Genomic DNA, 17,491 nt, shown 5'->3' with positions numbered 1-17,491 from the left:
AGAGCATGTCATGACTCATAAATGCAAGCCTTTGTTCATTAGTACCTTAATCCTGGCACATACAAAGACTAAATTTAGGAGAGAAATAATAGAAGCCTTTTATATTACTAACACTGGTGACAAATGCATTAGCACTGCTTCTGTCGTACTGCTTTACAAAGAGATAACATTCTTAGATGGACAGGTGTGAAATCCTTTTCTTGATTGGCTTACCTTAGTTTTCTTGGTGGTTTTGTTGGCCTAGCCTTCAACTGGTGTTTCATTAAATCAGCCTTTCTCCACCGGTTTTACCACGTTAAGGTCGGTTCACATGCAAGCGACTGAGCGATTGAGCGGCGCGTCGCTGCGAAAATTTCCAACTTGTTGAAACCTCGCCGCTCGTCACAGCGACGACTCAAAACAGGTTTTTCCGTCGCGGCGGCAGGATTCGCTACCATATTCGCTTGCATGTGAAACAGGCTTTAGAGGCCGTTCGGCTTCTAGTTGTTTCTTACCTTTTGACACTGCTTTTGCTACGATGAGCAAATTTTTACGCATTGACCGCTTTATTGTTTTTATTTACTCTGACACTGCTTTTGCTAAGAGTTGTTTTTATGCTATGTTCATCATTCACCTCATGCTTCATCTTTCCTTTTGTATGTGTCATGGTCTTTTCTTGTATTTGATTATTGTATTGAAGGATATAAATTTTACAGGTTTTGCTATCTGGTGGCACTCTTGGCAGCGGGTGCTGACATGAACAGTGCGTATATTTGCTGTTAATCTTGTGATTTCCCAGCGCCGGTATAAATGCTTTTGCCTTCTACCAAAATAAACCAGTTGAAAGTTGCGCCCTGTATATGTCGTGTGTGCTTCTTTGTTGTCCCGTCTTCTTCGTGCAAGCACGTACCCGTTCAAAGATGAACCAACTCGCCCAAACGAAAGTTTTACTCGAGTGTAAATACTGTAGGTCAACTAGTTACGGCACCGACATCTGCTGACCGCAGCCAGCACATAGCTAGAAGTGATTGTAGGCTGATATTTTACATTGCTGGGTAACTTTCTAGAAAATGTGTAGTGAAAATGAATTGCGAAGTCTGTACACGCCTACTAACCATGGCAACGTATGGAGAAGGCTTTCAACTTGCTCGGCTTCAGCAAGGCAGAAATTTGGGCGAGTTGGTAAGTATTCGTGATTTTGTTCACAGCGCAACAAGAACGGGAAAGACGAAAGAGTAGCGCAAACAAGCGCCGACTATCAACTAGTTTTTATTGAAGAACAGAAGGGGTATATGTAGAAACACTTATCAAGCACACAGACGTTTTCTGGAAGTCACGTGGGAGTTCAGATACCTCAATTCCCTCTCGGATAAGGCAATGGAAGGGCTGCTGATACATAAACTGCCTTTCTGGTGAATATAAAACTCCGCCATTATCTCACGTGTGACCTTATTGCCGTGTCGGAACAGGACGCGGAACAGGATGCTCGGCTTACATTCGCGATAATGGGAGACTGCTGTACCCGTCAGGTCAGCTGTACAGCTTCGTGAACAACTAGAAAATATATTCACGGAGTGTTTTTCCTGCAATGACCTGCATTCAGACAGCATCATGGATGTACTCCGAGTTGTAAACGAAAGGCTCTCTCAAGAAATCGGGTGCCCACAGCATGCCTGCGTCTCTCGGTTAACGTTATCGGCTTTTATCTAACAACACGGTTGCATTTTTTTTGTGAAAGGAAGAATTGCTGACGGATAAGGGAAGCGGGAAAAAGCTATACACACATAAAATTGAGCCGCTGTTCATGAAGCATAAATGTCCAATAAATGGTGCTTTTCTTCCGTTCAGAACTCCAGAGTGCGGCCTCACCTCATTCCTATAGGTCAGTTTTCATGTGCATGCAAAAACTCCATGTGTGCGAATAGCTATAGTTCATTTTACAGTTATTTGAGATACTTGATCTACATTGAACAAGTGCAATTAGTGGAGGATGTGCTGCTGCAAGCTTTTAAGCTATGTTGAACACAACAATTTTAGGTAGCTGAATTCCAGAAATGATGTCAGCAGCAAATTCATGCGCCAAAAGAAATGCGCAACGAAATGGTGCTGATGGCTTTAGCCAAAGAAATACCAAGAAAGTATGCATGTCCTTGCAGGCTTCGTATACTTGAAGCCATGGATCATAATCCTCAGAAAACGGGGCTATGGGCGCTGCGGTCATTTTCATACAGGTGTGTATTCAAGTTTCTGGGCTGCGTTGTGGCAGGTACGCTGGAGAGCAGTCAGAAACACGTTTGCGGTTTGAACACTGTAACCTGTCAGTTCATCATGTGCTACCGGAAGCAGCATTATTTATCAATATACTCGACGTCTGTCTACCTGCTGCATGCAGGTCTGAAAGATGTGAGCAGTAAGTTTTTCCAAGGAGGAGTTTTTCCAAGCCAGACTGCCGTGAGAAAGCTGCTCAACCAGCTAAGCGCTACAGTGAAGTGGCCGGTGGCGCCACCCCGTGCGTATAGCATGTACTGCGTCAGGGAAAGAGCCCCGTCGAGCCCACTACCCTCCCCAAGCTCACGTTAGCATGGTTTCTGTGCATGGCGACTGAACCGGAAACGGGCAGGGCGTAGCCGTGGCACTCGTGCTACACGGCAATTGAAGAGTTGTGACGTGCTGCTGTCATCCCCAGTCACTGGACTGAGGCTATTCTTTCGTTGTCGTAATTTCATTAGAATTATGCTGCATTTGCTGTTTGAGCATAAGGACTGAAGTTTCTTGGGTATGCAGGCGGTGCTGAGGATGACCTGCCAGATATAACTATCTTTGGGTACTGAACATCCGATTTCAAAACATTCTCAGTGATTCGTTTGTCTTGTTATTGCACCCTATGTGAAGAATTTCTCATCCAGACTGACAGCCAGGGATACGTGCACATCTGAAAGTAAATGGTCATGCCCTGTATTTTCTCAACTGCTTCCCTTAGTGGCTTGTTCTGCAACCAAGTGGTGCAAACTGTTGAGTTTCTTTCTGGACGGTGTTTACTGCACATAGATTGATGCCATGATGCGACGTCGGGCTGATTTGTAGTTGCTAAGCAGCCTTCTCAGAGGGCATATTTTCCTAAAAACGTTTATTTTTTTCCGTTCAAAACGTGACTGATTCACAAAGGACAAAATCGGTCCCTGATGGCCACTTCATTTGAATCCCATTACAGGCCACACTAACAAGGGAGAGTCGCAACAACATAGGCTGCCTTGCTGGCCTGCCACTGCCTCTCTCGAGGTAAGGCAGCAGATCTCTATGTGGGAAAACAATGCTGGACTTGAAGTGTGCCGAAAGGCTGGGACAGAGCTTTCATCCCTCCGCCATCGGAAGGGGCAGAAAAATGTGAGCTCTAGGACATGTCTGCGCAGAACTGGTGTACGAAAGGACCTGCAGAGGACGAAAACCTCTAATGTGGGAAAAAAGGCTTACTTTCGTGCAGTAGGTCGGGTATTGTAGTGAGCTTGCACAAAGAATTAGGGGATGGGGAGGCATAAAGATAAAATAAACTGAGCAAGAGCTTCGCTTGCCACTCTGAGTGCGTAAATAATGCCTTACTGGGAATAACAATGCCTTACGTCTTTGTCATTATGCTCTGAAGAAAGCGCTGGGCAAATGTTGATGTGGCCTGGCAGATTGTAACACTCCTGGCCTAAGTCATTGGCTTCTGATCTGGTGGACTGTGAGAGTGTGAAAGATTGCAGGTTAAATTTATGCATTAAGATGCATACACTAAAGGTATAAGAAATAAATGAGGCGGCATTTGGAGAAAAGGAAACTCTAATTTCAGTATTGGGATGAAAAGAGGAAGGAGAAGAAAACAACAAGAGGAAAAACAAACGGGAATTGCAAAAAGTACAGAAAAGAGTCAAAAAGGAAAGGCACACTTGTCTCTTACACGAGCGTCGAGCGAGGAGGAGGAGGTCAGTGTCTCTCCATCTGGGCTCTTCTCTTCTCTCCCGCACGTTCTCTCTGCCACCCACTCCGCTGTACTCCTCTGCATGCGCTGCCCGTGCCTCTTCGTCTTTGGCCCCACAACCGACACTGGGTGGCGCTATCTCCTTACATGGTCAAAACGTGCAACTTGTGCCAGTGTAGTGCTGCAGTCGATAGGAGAAAGGCTGCGTCTCTGATCGGGTGGAAAAAGATGGCGGGGAAAGCTTGAAACGTGCAAAGCTGAGGTGGGCCCTTTGCTTGCCCTGGTTGTGTTTGTGTGGTCAAGCTATGAGGGGCTCATTAGACAAGGATGGCCACCCCCATTCCAGCACTCACTCCGAGCAAATCTCCTGGCATCTACTGTATTGTTAAGAAGTGCTTGGGACTGGGCTAGTTGGAACATCTTCTCATAAATGCTGCGCTGCTTAGTTGTACACGGACAATAACCTCCGCATTTGTCCAGTTTCTTTGTCCGTGTACAACTAAGGAGCGCAGCATTTATGAGAAGATCTACTGTATGCCTGGCACCCATGGCAGTGTGGGGACCCCACTGCCCTGAGGTAGCCCCCCCAATGCCTGCTTTGCTCACCAGCCTCAACCACTGCAAGCACAACATCCGCTTACAACTGGTAGCACTCTGGAGTTCCTCACTTGAGCAGAGAATAGCATTGTGCCTACCTACCAACAAGTTTTGCTGCCTTGCTATGCATCCTGATATTGCTTGCTGTGTGCTGCCCCTTAATATCTTGCACTTCTGTTTTCATTTGCTGTGTGTCTTATTCATTCACCTTCTTTAGTCTGTGTTTTTCCTTTTTCAGTTTGTGTTTTTCCTTTTTTTTGCTACGCGTGGTTTTGCCACAGTCTGTCATATGGAAGCCCTTGGGGCAGAGTGAGAGGCCTGTCCTGGCAGCAGTGTGGGAAACAGGAATTGAAGCTGGTCATGGTTTGCACGAGTGTCGTGTTGCAGAAGGGGAGCAGGATAAATATGCCACGCAGTGAAGGCCACCAGCAGCATTTTCTGAAAGTTTACATCACATGTGCGATCAAGTGGCTTCCTTTTCTCCTTGAATTTTTGGAGCAAATCCAGTTACGAACCTGGTTGCCTAAAGCAGAAAGAGAGCATACCTTGAATTGGGCCCACTTCTTTTCTCCATTTGCTTTTCAAGTGACTTGGTGATAGCATGGACACAATTGTTTTACCGGCCTCCGCTTATCTGTGCAGATTGTGGCTCCTGGAGCTGCCCTTATCACCCTTGCCTGATAGTGCAGCTGCCACTGCCTGCTCAAAAAGCACAGTGTTTTTGTGCCTGCTGTGGCATCCACCCATGGAAGGTGAGTGGCTGCAGTACTTTGCAACGGACCCAATTCTAAGCACCCTTGCGGCACTTCAGAAAGCTTGCTGTCTACATTCCTCAGCAGCTTGGTTAGGCACTGTTGTCACTGAGAATTTTTCAGTCAGCCTGTTTTGATAGCGAAAGCAGGGGCGATTGCACGTTGGCAGAAGTTATGTACCATTGAGTAATGTAAATTTCGGCCCCCCAGACAGCAGTGTGACATTTTTAGTAATGAGCAGCACCTGTTTCCACCCGCACAGCTGTTGTGGCCTTATCGACGGCGGTGGCCGCTTCATCCGAGATGTGCACAGCAGCGTGCAGGGGCAAATGTGCTCGCTTGCTCTCCTTACGGGGGTGCACTGGGGACAAAGCATGAAGGGACACTCCTGAAAGAGCACTGCAAACCATTGGCTGAGCTGTGGTGTGTATTACACTAATAATGGCAGTGTTTCACCACAAGATGGAACTTGAGTTTGTTTAATACATGTCATGAGATTGTTGCCTCTCATGTGATGAGACGTGTGCTGAGATGGCAGGCACCTTGTTCGCAGAATGAAGAAGCAGGTTTAATTCAGTTGAACTTGCTTCTTTCAGGTGTATTCACAATCCTGGAGTGGGTAACAACTGGGCCTCAAAACCTGATTGACAACAGCAGTTTTGACGCTGAGTTTGAAAAGCACGAAAAAAGGTACCACAAAGAGATACGGCAGTGTAGGCTGCACAGAATGAGGGGAACACATAAAATGGGACAGAACAAGAATGTGAGTGTGGATGCTCATCCACAACCATTTCATGTTGCCTGCACAGAAGAGGCATTAATTTGAGGTCTTTTGTTCGGCCATCATCTCTTGTTCACTGATGACGATGATGGGATTCGAAATCTGTGCACCGCACTTGGGGAAGTATATCAGCAGCTGATATCTCTGATGCATTCGATGCCGCTTCTTTTCCTAATGCATTGTGGCCCCCCCCACTCTTGATGAATATGTTGTGCTTGGATGCTGTATCTGGGAGCCCACCCCACCTGTGCAGGCAGCTCCAGGGATGTGTAGAGGATGCTCTCCTCCAGAGTTGCACTGCAGTTGTCTGTTCTCTCCTCTCCACCAAGTGGCTGACCAAGGGGGGCTGTTTCCCCCTCCCCAAGATGGACTTGGGGGGTTCTCATAGGGCAGATGGATACATCCTTGCTCGGTTAATCACGGCTGACACAATTCAAAACCACTGTTGGCCGCTTATACGCTACTGAGTGCACGCCAACCATGGCGGGCCTTGCTCTGTGGGAACAAAAGAACGACAACACTGGCTGACACAAGCAAGGCTGCAGCAACAATAACCCCAGCTAGCATCTTGAATAAACAGCGCGAACAAAGACGAGCACAAAAGAGAAGAAAACGAACAACACAGTGCTGACCGTTTTTGTGTCTTTTGTGCTCGTCTTCGTTCGTGGTAATTATTCAAGATGGTTAACCAACTAGCCTGCCGAAATGTGTTAACCCAGCTAGCAACATAGTATCTATTTTTATTTATTTGATTTATCTCTGTTTACATACTGCAGCTCCATTCGGAGCTATAGCAGGAGTGGGGGGTCAAAGATGGTCAATGCATTGTCTTTCAGGATCTCCGTGTCACCTTCCTTCTGTTCGCATAGCACTAAGTAATCGTCAACATATCGGACATATGGGGTGAATTCTTTGGTCACAGGCCACGAGGTATAGATCACCAAGTGCTGGAGCGACTCTGGAGTCAATGCAAACTCCACTCCTCTCAGCATACAGCTTGTCCACGAAGCTACCAAGGACAGAAGCATAGTTAGGGTCGTCCGATATGTTGACGATTACTTGGTGCTATGCGAACAGAAGGAAGGTGACACGGAGATCCTGAAAGACAATGCATTGACCACCTTTAACAAGTGTTGTCCTGGGCTTAGATTCATATCGGAGCTTCCTGAGCATGGCGTCCTATCCTTCCTAGACCTACGCACTGAATTCTCGCCAGGGCACCTGTGTTGGTCGTACCAGCCTTGAGCTGAGAAGCAGTGCCTCCCATTCAACCCAAACCACTCCAAGACGGTCAAAGGAGGAATTGCGAGGGTGGCGTTGCTGTCTGCCCTGAACCAGTCCTGCCCCCATCAGATGAGCCAGAGCTTCCAGCAGCAGATCACTAGGCTGCCAGAAGCGGGACACCCGGACTATGCAACATAGCAGAAAACATCGTGCTGCTGAAGAAGCATGGCAAGGAAAAGAATAGCGCTCCCGAAGAAACCAAGGAAAGAACGAGTTATTCCAGGGTTCCATATATCCATGGGCTGACGCACAATCTCAAAAAGATTGGAAAGAGATACAACATCAAGATCATTCCCTCGGCGCCTAACAAAGTGAAAAGCATGTGTGCGTGAATGAATGAACAAGAAAACAAATCCGCATGTAAAATGGGGCACAGAACGAAGTTTTCTGAGTGCATTCAAGGCGTCGTGTACCACATCCCCTTTTCTGCGGAAAGCATTACATCGGACAAACCGGGAGGTGTGTTAATGACAGAGTGCGATAGCAGGGAAGTCCGGCACAAACCTTGCGATCCACTGCAGGGATTGCGAGTCATGCAAGTAGCAAACAAACCCCGCTGACCTTCATCACGTGCTGAAAAAGAACAGAGACCAGCTGACACGAGAGATCCTGGAAGCCTGGGCCATCCGTGATTCGGGCGAGCAATGCATCAGCAAGCCATCAGTTTGCCTATTGAAAAAAGAGGTCGAGTACCTGCGCAGCAATGTAGGCAGAAGTTGATAGCATATATTTCGAAGGAAGGCCTGTTCTTCAGGAAAAACATGCGGTTTTTCAAATAAATTATTCGGTTGTTAGTGGAGCATCGTCCTTGTCTGTATGTTTTTTCAACGTCCTTGTTCACTCTTTGGTGCTGAAATATATGATCATGAACCAACTAACTCACCAATCCACCTTATTGAAATTTCTAAATCATCAGTCTTTTTGAGCAAGTCTGATACAAAACCCGCCGTGGAAGAGATTTCGGAACGCAGGTCTTCACATGCTGAAATAGGCTCATGGTCACGAGGTAGTTCTAGGGCAGACACACGCAATTCAAGTGCTTCAAATTGGCATGAAACTGTTGCTTGATGTCTTCTATATCTTGTGCGATTTCTTTTTGATTTTTAAGTAAGTCAGAAAACATGGGTTGGACACTTGGTCTTTCAGGGCTGTGGGGTTCGTCAACTGAGGAACCAGACGCTCACGTTTTGGAACGGGCAGACTTGTTTGGACCTGGGTTCACTTCCACGTCACCACGTTAGCAAAAGTCTGCCAAGGCAGTAGAGAGCATTGTCTGCAAGAAAAAAGGACACTTTGCGGGCATGGAAGCAGTAGCAAGGAGCGATCGTCAGAGCGAACGCAGTGTGCACAAGGAAGGTGGCATGCCTGCGCAAGAAAGGAACAGCGGTTGCACATTGTGCTGTTGCCAGCCAGCCGAGGAAGGGAGGACGTCTGACTCACCAGCACTGTTACCATGCCAGGGAGGCCGGATGGGACGAGCTGGCGGGAGCAAGTTCCGAGGCCTGCTGGCAGAGAGGGGCAAAATCCTGAGCCGAGGAGAGCCGCCTTCCCCGCGTGCTGCAATCACGCCATCCGTGGCGCCCTCTCTTGTTAGTTAAGGTAGCCAGCCAAGCTAAGAAGGGTAGCCAGCCAGAGGGGAAGACGCGGAGCAAAGTCCCTTGTAGCCGTGTTCTCTCAGCAAGTGCTGCCATTTTCAGACGTACTCACCCCGACTGAAATGGCCACAGGATGCGTCCCGGATGGGTTCTAGTCATGCAGGGTGTGTGCACTGAGACGTTTCTCCCTCTCACTCACAAGCACTGCAGGGAAAAGTGGTGGAGACAGTGTAGCAAGGCATTCCTGTGCTTACAGGCTGCAAGGACTCCGCAAAACCATCCGGGGCGTTGCAGAGAAATGAGATAGCCTTCCTCGATAACTGTCGGACATCCGCTGTGTAATCTTCGATCTGGTTCTGATTTTTGTTTGTTGTTTTTGTTTTGTTTCGTCCCCTATATATTTCACGTGGTTTTTCAGTAAATGTCAGTTGCTAGACAGCGCCCGTGTCGTCTTCTCTTTCCTTGGTCCCTTGTCTGTTTTGAACTGGTCCACAGTATGAAGGACTCCACTGTGCACATAGTGCGTGTGTGTGCGTGCGTGAACTGCCCTCTCGGCATCTCATGGTGTCGCTGGTGAAACTATCCTAGTTGTACCGGTGCTCAGAGATGGCACTGCTGAACAAAGTGTTTTAGTTAAAGAGACTCTAACTGAATTCTTTGCCTCTCTGTGAATGTTTTGGTTTGGCAGCACATTTATTCCCAACAAAATTGGACTGGACTTGGGCGTGGACTCTTTGTCAGGCATCCTTTTGCCTTTTAGTCTGCGCCCTAGGCAACTGTACCATTGAGTTGTCTAAATAAACACTTTGACTTTGAAAATTAGATTTTTTTTTTTTATTAGTTAAACTCACAACACAGCAAAGGGCTCTGTGATCACTGTTTAGATGTGAACCTCGGGGAACCACATTAAGAGACTGTCGCTGCATTTTGGTTGTGAGAAGAGTGTTTTGCCTGGCCTGTTCTTCTCCGTTCGTCAGTTGTGCGCAGTAATCTGTTGGCAGAGGCCAGCCTCAGTTGACCTACGTATCGCTTTATTATAGGCTGCTGGGGAAAGACACAAGCAGTGCTCAGCGTGGTCGTGCACTGCACTTCTTTTGCTGTTCTCTTTGGAAGTGAGCACATTAACGGATCTTTTTCTCTTGTTTTTATGCCTCTGGGTCTTGTGGGAATGGCTGGAGATCGGTGCTGACCCTGCACTGATCCCCCGTGGATTGCAGGAGGCATGCTGCCAGTGGTGGCCGTCCATGGTGGGGCAGGAGCGGTCTCCCCGCAGATCCTCGAGGAGAAGATGGTGGCCCTGCGTGCCGCAGTGGATGCAGGCTATGCGCTCCTGGAGCACGGGGGCACATCGGTCGACGCTGTGGAGGCAGCCGTCCGGGTGATGGAGGACCATCCTGCTTTCAATGCTGGTCTGTTTGCGTGGCTTTTGCTGTGTGGGGAGGAGATTCCGCCCTTCTTATTGCACTGCATATTAATCCGATACAGGCATCAGCAGCTCCTAATGTTATCGCATCGACTGAATGGAATTGGGAGCTGCCCGGCTACGTCTCCCTCAGACATCGCACATGTCGGTGAAAACTCCGTTACGCACAGCGGCAGGTGACAAAAGGAGCCCGTGCAGCGGCACTGCAGTGCAGGAAGCACGGCCAACGAAGAGAGTGTCTCGGAAGGAGGAGGGCTGGACTGAAGCCTCTTCCCTTAGCTTAGCACGCCCATCAGTGCCCTGGGCTTCACATCACACTGCTCCAAGGCCTCCATCGTAAATTCACTGAGCCGGGAGCAGCGAGGGTCATGCATTGTGGCGCACTGGTGTGGAGGCTTGCTCGTTGGTTCATGGCGTAACCTGCGGGCCATTCCAGCCACTCACTGGTGGCCTTTTTTTCAGGTTTCCAGCAGCTTCATAACTGTGGGAGTGGCGCATTATCGCCATTTTTGGTGTAAGCAGACGACCGCCCACTCTCACCCGTACCACCCCCGCCGGCAGTTTGGAAGCCCTTCTTCACGTAGCATTTGCAGTTATGCACCCTCATCAGTGTTTTACATCTAGGTTAGTGTGAGTGGTAATAAATGGGACCTACCCACATAGTATGGGACCCACACACCGCAATCAACATAGAAAAATGAGAAAAAGTCCAGAGGTTAGCAGTCAGGTGCATATATAATCGGCATAAGCGAAGGGACTCTCCGTCCGCCATGTTACATCAGGCAGCCCTTGAGCCACTGGCTGGAAGAAGAAAGGCTGCCCGGCTGCGTTTTTTTTTTCACTCTTTGCATTTTCAGAAGCTAGGCATTCAGCCACAGGACTACTTCGAAAGGGACATAAACATGGTCACAGCATCAGGCCAATATTTGCCCGCACGAATTTCGACAAATATTCAATTTTCCCAAAAACAATATCCAACTGGAATTCTCTGCCTCATGGTTTTCCTCTCCTGTCTTCAACCATTTGAGAGCCTATATATATCTGACTGTATGGTTGGAAATGATTATTTATTAACAGTGCATGGTGTGCTTCTTATGTGCCTGTGTTTGGGGCGTGATCCCAAGGCACAGTACTTGCTGACAAATGTATGTACCCTCTCCTGCTCGGACTGGTACGGTCTGCAGTATTCTGTAAATAAATAAATGAAATAAATATAAGGGGAGTGGTCACGCCTTGCCTTCTCACTAGTGCATGGATGCGGTGGTGGTTTGTGACTTATGTAGTGGGGAAGAAATCCCAGAAGTGAAGATTGGAAGATTTCTTTATTATCCAACGTCCTGTTAATGGGAGAAATAGCCTGGCCAGCCAAGTGAGGGGAAAAATGTCTCTCCTCTTGTAACGGGGTTCATGTTGTACCTGGTGGAAATTGCGTAAATAATCGTAGCAGAAGGTGGGAATTTTTCTGTAGCATGCTTCTTAGAGTAATGTTCCCTTCTCTGGAGAAAAAATACTGCCTCATCATCAGTGTTGCCCCCTGCTGTGGTCTGAAGGTTGAGCTGTAAGGCATGCTGGTTAAGTTAAAGAGTGGGATGAAACAGCACTTGTCTTCTCGCACTGCTGCTGTGAAACCATGCATAGTCTGGCAGACATGAGAGTTGTCCTTCGTTTCTTGAGGGTGAGTATAGTAAATGTGACTGCAGATGTGACTACATGAAGGGAGAAAATCAAACTAATGAAAGCAAAGACAATGAAGACCACTGTAGACGCCCAGTTTTTTGTACCTGCAGGTAGGCAAGATGCAGGAACTGCTTGTGGAGGAGACATGCTAGAAAAGTTTGCCAGGGGTCTTTAACTGGTAGACTTTATTGACCTTTAAATGTCTATAGATTTGTAATCGGATGTACAGATGGAGTGGAAAGCTAAAACAGCGAGGCTGCCTGCTTCTACGACCGCTGTCAGTTTGCCTGTCAGCTGTGGCTGGAAGGCATCCATCGAAGGCCACTGGTTCTATCCTGCCATCTGAGTGACAGCAGGGGCATTACCGAAGAAACAGAATGAAACAAACTTTGAACGTCACCTCACTTCCCTCTCCGAGACAGTCTTGCTCAGCACTCCTTGCACCTTCCCTTGCTGTCGGTGCTGCCACACGTGTCAGGGGAGCATGTTCTCACAGGCAGCCCTGCAGAGCGAGAGCTGCACTCCTTGGGGTGGTGCAACTAACCGATTTTGATGGGGACGAGACCTTCAGTGCCCCACAAGCTCACTTAACTGCACGGTGCAAGCTATGGTAGTATTGCCACGTGATCACATGACTATGACCACTGGGCACTACACCGACAGTGCCTCACAAGGTCAAACCAAACTTAAACTGTGTGGTGGTATGGCCCAAGCTATGTTAGTATGACTATTGGGTGCCTGACCTTGACATTTTGATTTGAGACATTGGAGAGTTTTCGCTCGTATAACTAGGTTCTAGCCATGTTGAACCCGAGCCATTTTCTTTGTCTTTTATTGCGAGTTGCCACCTCTGTTGGGAACAGGAGTTGTGTTCTCTGGTAAGACTCTAGTTACCATGGCAGCCATATTTTTGTATCATTGTTCAGGGTGGACTTGTTCTGTGTGGTGCCTGAGCGGCGGAAATGTCGCCTGTGCAGGCTATGGTTCCTCGCTGACTGAGCAGGGCACGGTGGAGATGGATGCGCTCATCATGGAGGGCACCCATCTGAAGGCCGGTGCCGTGGGGGCTGTGCGCACAGTCCGCAACCCAATCACGCTGGCACGCAGGGTCATGGAGCAGGTGGGCCATTGTTTATCCGTGACCGCCTTGTGCGTCCACTTGCAGTGCCTTGTGCATCGCACAGTCCCCGAGTGAAACTTCTCTCCCTGCTTCATGTTTACTGTGATCCGGGCACTCTGTGGTGGCAGGATGTTGCAAGTATTGTGGAGTCTGGGCAAAGTTTCCCTTCTCCTTACAAAGTGGTTCTTTCAGTTCTTCTGGTTTAGCTGCTAGTGCTCCCAAAGCGAAGCCATGAAATGTTGGGGGCCGTGGCTTTTCGCCCCGTGAGAGAATTACCCCAAGGCGTAACATCCTTCCCAGGGGTGTCGGGCAGTGGCACTGCTCCACACTGTTGGAGTGTGAGGAATGTGAGGGATATTTGAAATCTTTGTGCCGTAGTGGTCACTCTTGGCAGATCTTGATACCATGAAATGGAGCCCAAAAGTGGTTATTCTTCTCTCTTGTCCCATTCTTTGTTCTCATAATGTCATACCAACTAGCCCCTCACCGCACTCTTCTAGACAACACAGGTCCTCTGTCACTGTCTGGGCTGTGCTGCGATTCGCTTCCATGTAGGGATGGTATTTGCAGTGATGAGCCTGAATGTGTTTCCTGACAGTTGTCAGCACATGGACTCCAGTCGCCACTCTGTGTCCCCTGCATTAAGCCCAGATGTGGGTCCATCCCTGGGGAAATTCCCTGTGTGTGCAGACGGAGCATGTGCTCCTGGTGGGGCCCTGGGCGGACGAGTATGCCCGTGAGGTGGGCATCCCAGCGGTGGACAACGGCTCCCTCGTCTCGGCCAAGGCCACACGGAGGCTGGAGGAGTACAGGTCCTTCCACAACACTGTGCACCAGTCCATCAATGTGGGCAAAGGGTAAGCGCTGCTTCTGCTGCATCATAGTGGCGGTTTTGAAAGACAGTGAAGACATCGATAAACATGCTTCGGCACCTGTATCATCAGCCTGAGCCTGGTATAAAAAGAACTTGTGTGCCTGTTTTCAGCTTATGACGCACACTGATCTCCACTAGGGGTCTGGATGGCGCATTGAGTGCCCGAAAGTGAAGCCACCGGAAGTAAGCGGCCTTGTCCCGGAAGTCAGCCTTTGGCAGTGCATGAAATCGGACCTCAGCACTGTTTTTCAGTTCCAGTTTTGTTTTCCCACTTAGCACTTCATTTTTTCGCCATTCTCGTTTTTCCCCATGACAATGCCTACCTGTTGCGCCGCTAATTGCGCGAGGAGACCAGCGAAGTCTTCGGGAAAGACGTTTTAAAAGTAAGGGTCCATTGCATCGTAATGGGACGACACTAGCAGACGACAGGATGCCGCTACACGCAGCAAGTATGAAGCCTCGTCTACTCGGCTCGGTGTCGTCTCGTTTGCCTAGCTTCACCAACTCTGCTCTTTACTGTGATGCTTGTTCCTACGCTCAAGCCCAAGTTATGCTATCAATGGGGGATAAATATAAGAAAGAATAAGTTGAAACATTCACCAGGCAGCTTACTTTGCAGGGACCATTTTACCGAATTATGTTTAGACTGAACCGGAGCGAGGGCTAGGCTACTATCTTGTGAAGTGTCGACGGTGTTCGGTTGGTTCACATTAGCGCCTCCAAAAGGTATGGTACTGCTTTTTCGACGGAGCGTGTCATGTACTGTTTCGTGTTGTAGCAAGTTAAGCCTGAATGGGCTTTTATTCGTGGTGCTTGGTGCAGTTGACTTCTAACAGCGCTTCTCACGCGCACTGCATCATTAGTCTTTCTTGTCAGTCATTCCTCTCGCGCTGTGCCTTTTCTTTGCTGCATGAAAATTCGGTTTTTAGATGACCTAGCCTCATCATCATTCCACAACTTCTCCTTCACGCTCGGAAGACAAGAACCAGGCAAGAACATAGTGTTTAATGCACGTACCCCTTTGCCGCGGCAGGGTGAGACCTGCATGCCTGTTTTCTTCGGTTTCTCTGAAATTACAGGGTTCTGCACACAATGCTCACATTTCTCGCGTTCAGCTTGCTTGTTCCTTTCATACAACAGCAGACATTACATGAGAACAACACAAAAAACTGAGAACGAAAGGGCAAAAGATGCAAATTTTTGCATTGAAATACACAGCAGACACCCGACTTCCGGGACAAGCAGTCCAACTTCCGGTGGCTTCACTCGCGCTCATGCTCGGAAAGTGGGAATGCAGCATCCAGCCACCTAGTGGAGATCAGTGGTAACACAGTTAAACCTGAATGTAACGAATGTCAATGTAATCAAAATCCTCAGTGTAACAGATTATTCCAGTTTTCATAGCTTAATGTGCATAGAACACCGTGTATTTTGAGCTTCAGTATAACGAAATAGGTTTTGCCGCAGTTTCAATGCAAGGCACTTCATGGCTGGCTAGAAAGAGACCTAAAGGAGAAATTGTATTGTGGGTGGTAGTGGCATGCAATATGGGCGCCGCCTGGCTTTCACATACAGAGTGCATAGGCAGACACGACCATCTGGCGTAGTATGGGCAAGGCTGCCACGCACGTCTGCACAGCCTGTCAGGCCTGTCTGTGGCACTGTCTGGCCCAAAATCGTCGCCGAATGCGACGCGCTGCCTCTGCTTAAAGGCCATGCTTACCGCATTCATAGCTGCCCAAAGCTTGGCAAAAGTACTGGAAAGGTTAGTGCCGTTGGCACACCCGTCAGCTGTGAAGCCTGTCATGCATCTGAGAAACGAGTCTCTTCTCGTTCAGAAGATGTGTGCATGTGCACAAGGACACGCACTCATGCTTATGAGGGGTAAACACGGGGAGCAAAGTAGGCCTGATTTCATTTCCTTGAGAGCACTCTTCTCACTCTTGCCGACGTGGTGGAAGAAAGGGGGGAGAACAAGACGGCCACCAGGTTGCAGTGGTGGCAGCAGTGGCGGCGATATGCTTGGGACACTTACAAAGAGGGCAGTGGCGACAGGGTTGTCGTCCTGTCACCCCTGAGATGCTTGAGGCAGGTCGCGACCTCGCAACATAAGCAAGGCAATCGCTACAGTTGCACAATCGCTACAGTTGCTTTTGATATAGAAAGCCTCTAGCAGTTCACGGGCTGTCTGGTCCTGACTTCTGCTTAAAACCTTCGTTTCTTTCAGGCTTGCTGAACACTTATTCTTTCTTTCTACACTGCAGGCTTTACAGTGATGGGGCAGATGGGAGCCTGTGCCATTTTTTAAATCCCGATTGTGCTCTGCTAATCAGTCATTAATACAGCGGCCGGTTTGGCCGATGTACTTGTAAATTGCACACATGTACAAACTAGAGGTAACATTTTTTCTTGGTGTTAATAATGTGTTTTTCTCTGAATTGTTCTCTTTTGTTTTTGTTATTTTTTTTCTCGTCGCTTGTCACTGCTGCCCGGTATAGGGGGCTGCGGCTCAGTCAAGCTGTCTATGACAGCTTTTTCTGCAGCTCCTCTGTCACTTTTTGAGGCAGAAATAAAAATTATTATTATTATTATTATTATTACTTCTTTCCGCACGTCAGAGGAATCTGGTAGACGACACCCACTGCACATTTAACAAACGGAGCTGCATGTCTTTTCTTACGTTCAGTTTTCTTTGCCTTGTTGGGATCAGTTTTAACGCACAGGGCAGCCAGTTTCTTGGGGGCGGAAAAAACCACAGGTACCTTGTATTTTGTTGCCACATGCTTCAAATTGTGCCCCACCTTATGGGTGTACGGGATGACAACCGGTCTACTGTTGGTTTTGGTGACCTCATGTTCATTGCCTTCTTTACTACATTCTTTCTTTAGTTTTCTCAACAAAGTTTCTGCTACTGTGCTTACAATCGACGTTGGAAAGCCTGCTTGTTCCAACTTCCGAACCTGGGTTTGGAAGCTTTCGCTCGCTTTATGGCAACATGATTTCTTCAGCGATGCTTCCAGGCACATCTGGGCAATGGCGTGCTTTACAGTCTTTGAATGGGCAGTATCATAGGGCATTAATTCCTTTCGTGCGCGAGGGCAATACATCCAGCAAAAGCTTTCGTCTTTAAGGGTGATGTTAATGTCTAAAAACTGCAACCTAATGCCTTGGGCAAGCTCATAGGTGAAGTCCAAACCTTTTCCAAGTAGTTTAAAAGCAGATAAAACTTCTTCCACTGTTTGTGAGTAAAATGAGGGAACCTGTTTTTTTTTAAATAATTAAAAAATCGTCAACATATCTAAAAGTTTTCAGCACTTTGGCTTCGTCAAGAGTATCTAGCAATGACTTGTCCAGCCCCGCAAGAAAGATGTTACACAGCGCAGGAGCGACGCAGGAGCCAATACAAATTCCCCTTTTTTGAGCAAACAGCTGGTCTGCAAATGAAACCACA

General features: G+C 48.1%; 1 protein-coding gene across 6 annotated transcripts in view; it reads left to right on the top strand.

The window, feature by feature from the left end:
• LOC149334717 (isoaspartyl peptidase/L-asparaginase) overlaps positions 1-17,491 on the top strand; it is a 32,431-nt gene that overhangs the window by 1,477 nt on the left and 13,463 nt on the right. The window contains exons 1-5 of one of the 6 annotated variants that reach the window (XM_089555312.1): positions 3,195-3,258; positions 5,177-5,286; positions 10,164-10,355; positions 13,024-13,166; positions 13,857-14,023. In XM_089555312.1, the coding sequence (XP_089411438.1) occupies positions 5,280-5,286; positions 10,164-10,355; positions 13,024-13,166; positions 13,857-14,023 (509 nt within the window). In that variant the 5' untranslated portion in view covers positions 3,195-3,258; positions 5,177-5,279. Of the gene's footprint in view, positions 1-3,194; positions 3,364-3,812; positions 3,942-5,176; positions 5,287-10,163; positions 10,356-13,023; positions 13,167-13,856; positions 14,024-17,491 lie in introns of those variants that run through there. The other 5 variants (XM_089555311.1, XM_089555316.1, XM_089555317.1 and 2 more) reach the window with 5 other exon arrangements.

The sequence above is a fragment of the Amblyomma mixtum genome, chromosome 8 (genome assembly GCF_055824585.1).
Source record: "Amblyomma mixtum isolate Tamu chromosome 8, ASM5582458v1, whole genome shotgun sequence".
NCBI classification, from domain to species: domain Eukaryota; kingdom Metazoa; phylum Arthropoda; class Arachnida; order Ixodida; family Ixodidae; genus Amblyomma; species Amblyomma mixtum.
The sequence above is the reverse complement of the archived record's forward strand: the minus strand, read 5'-3'. Positions and strand labels throughout refer to the sequence as shown.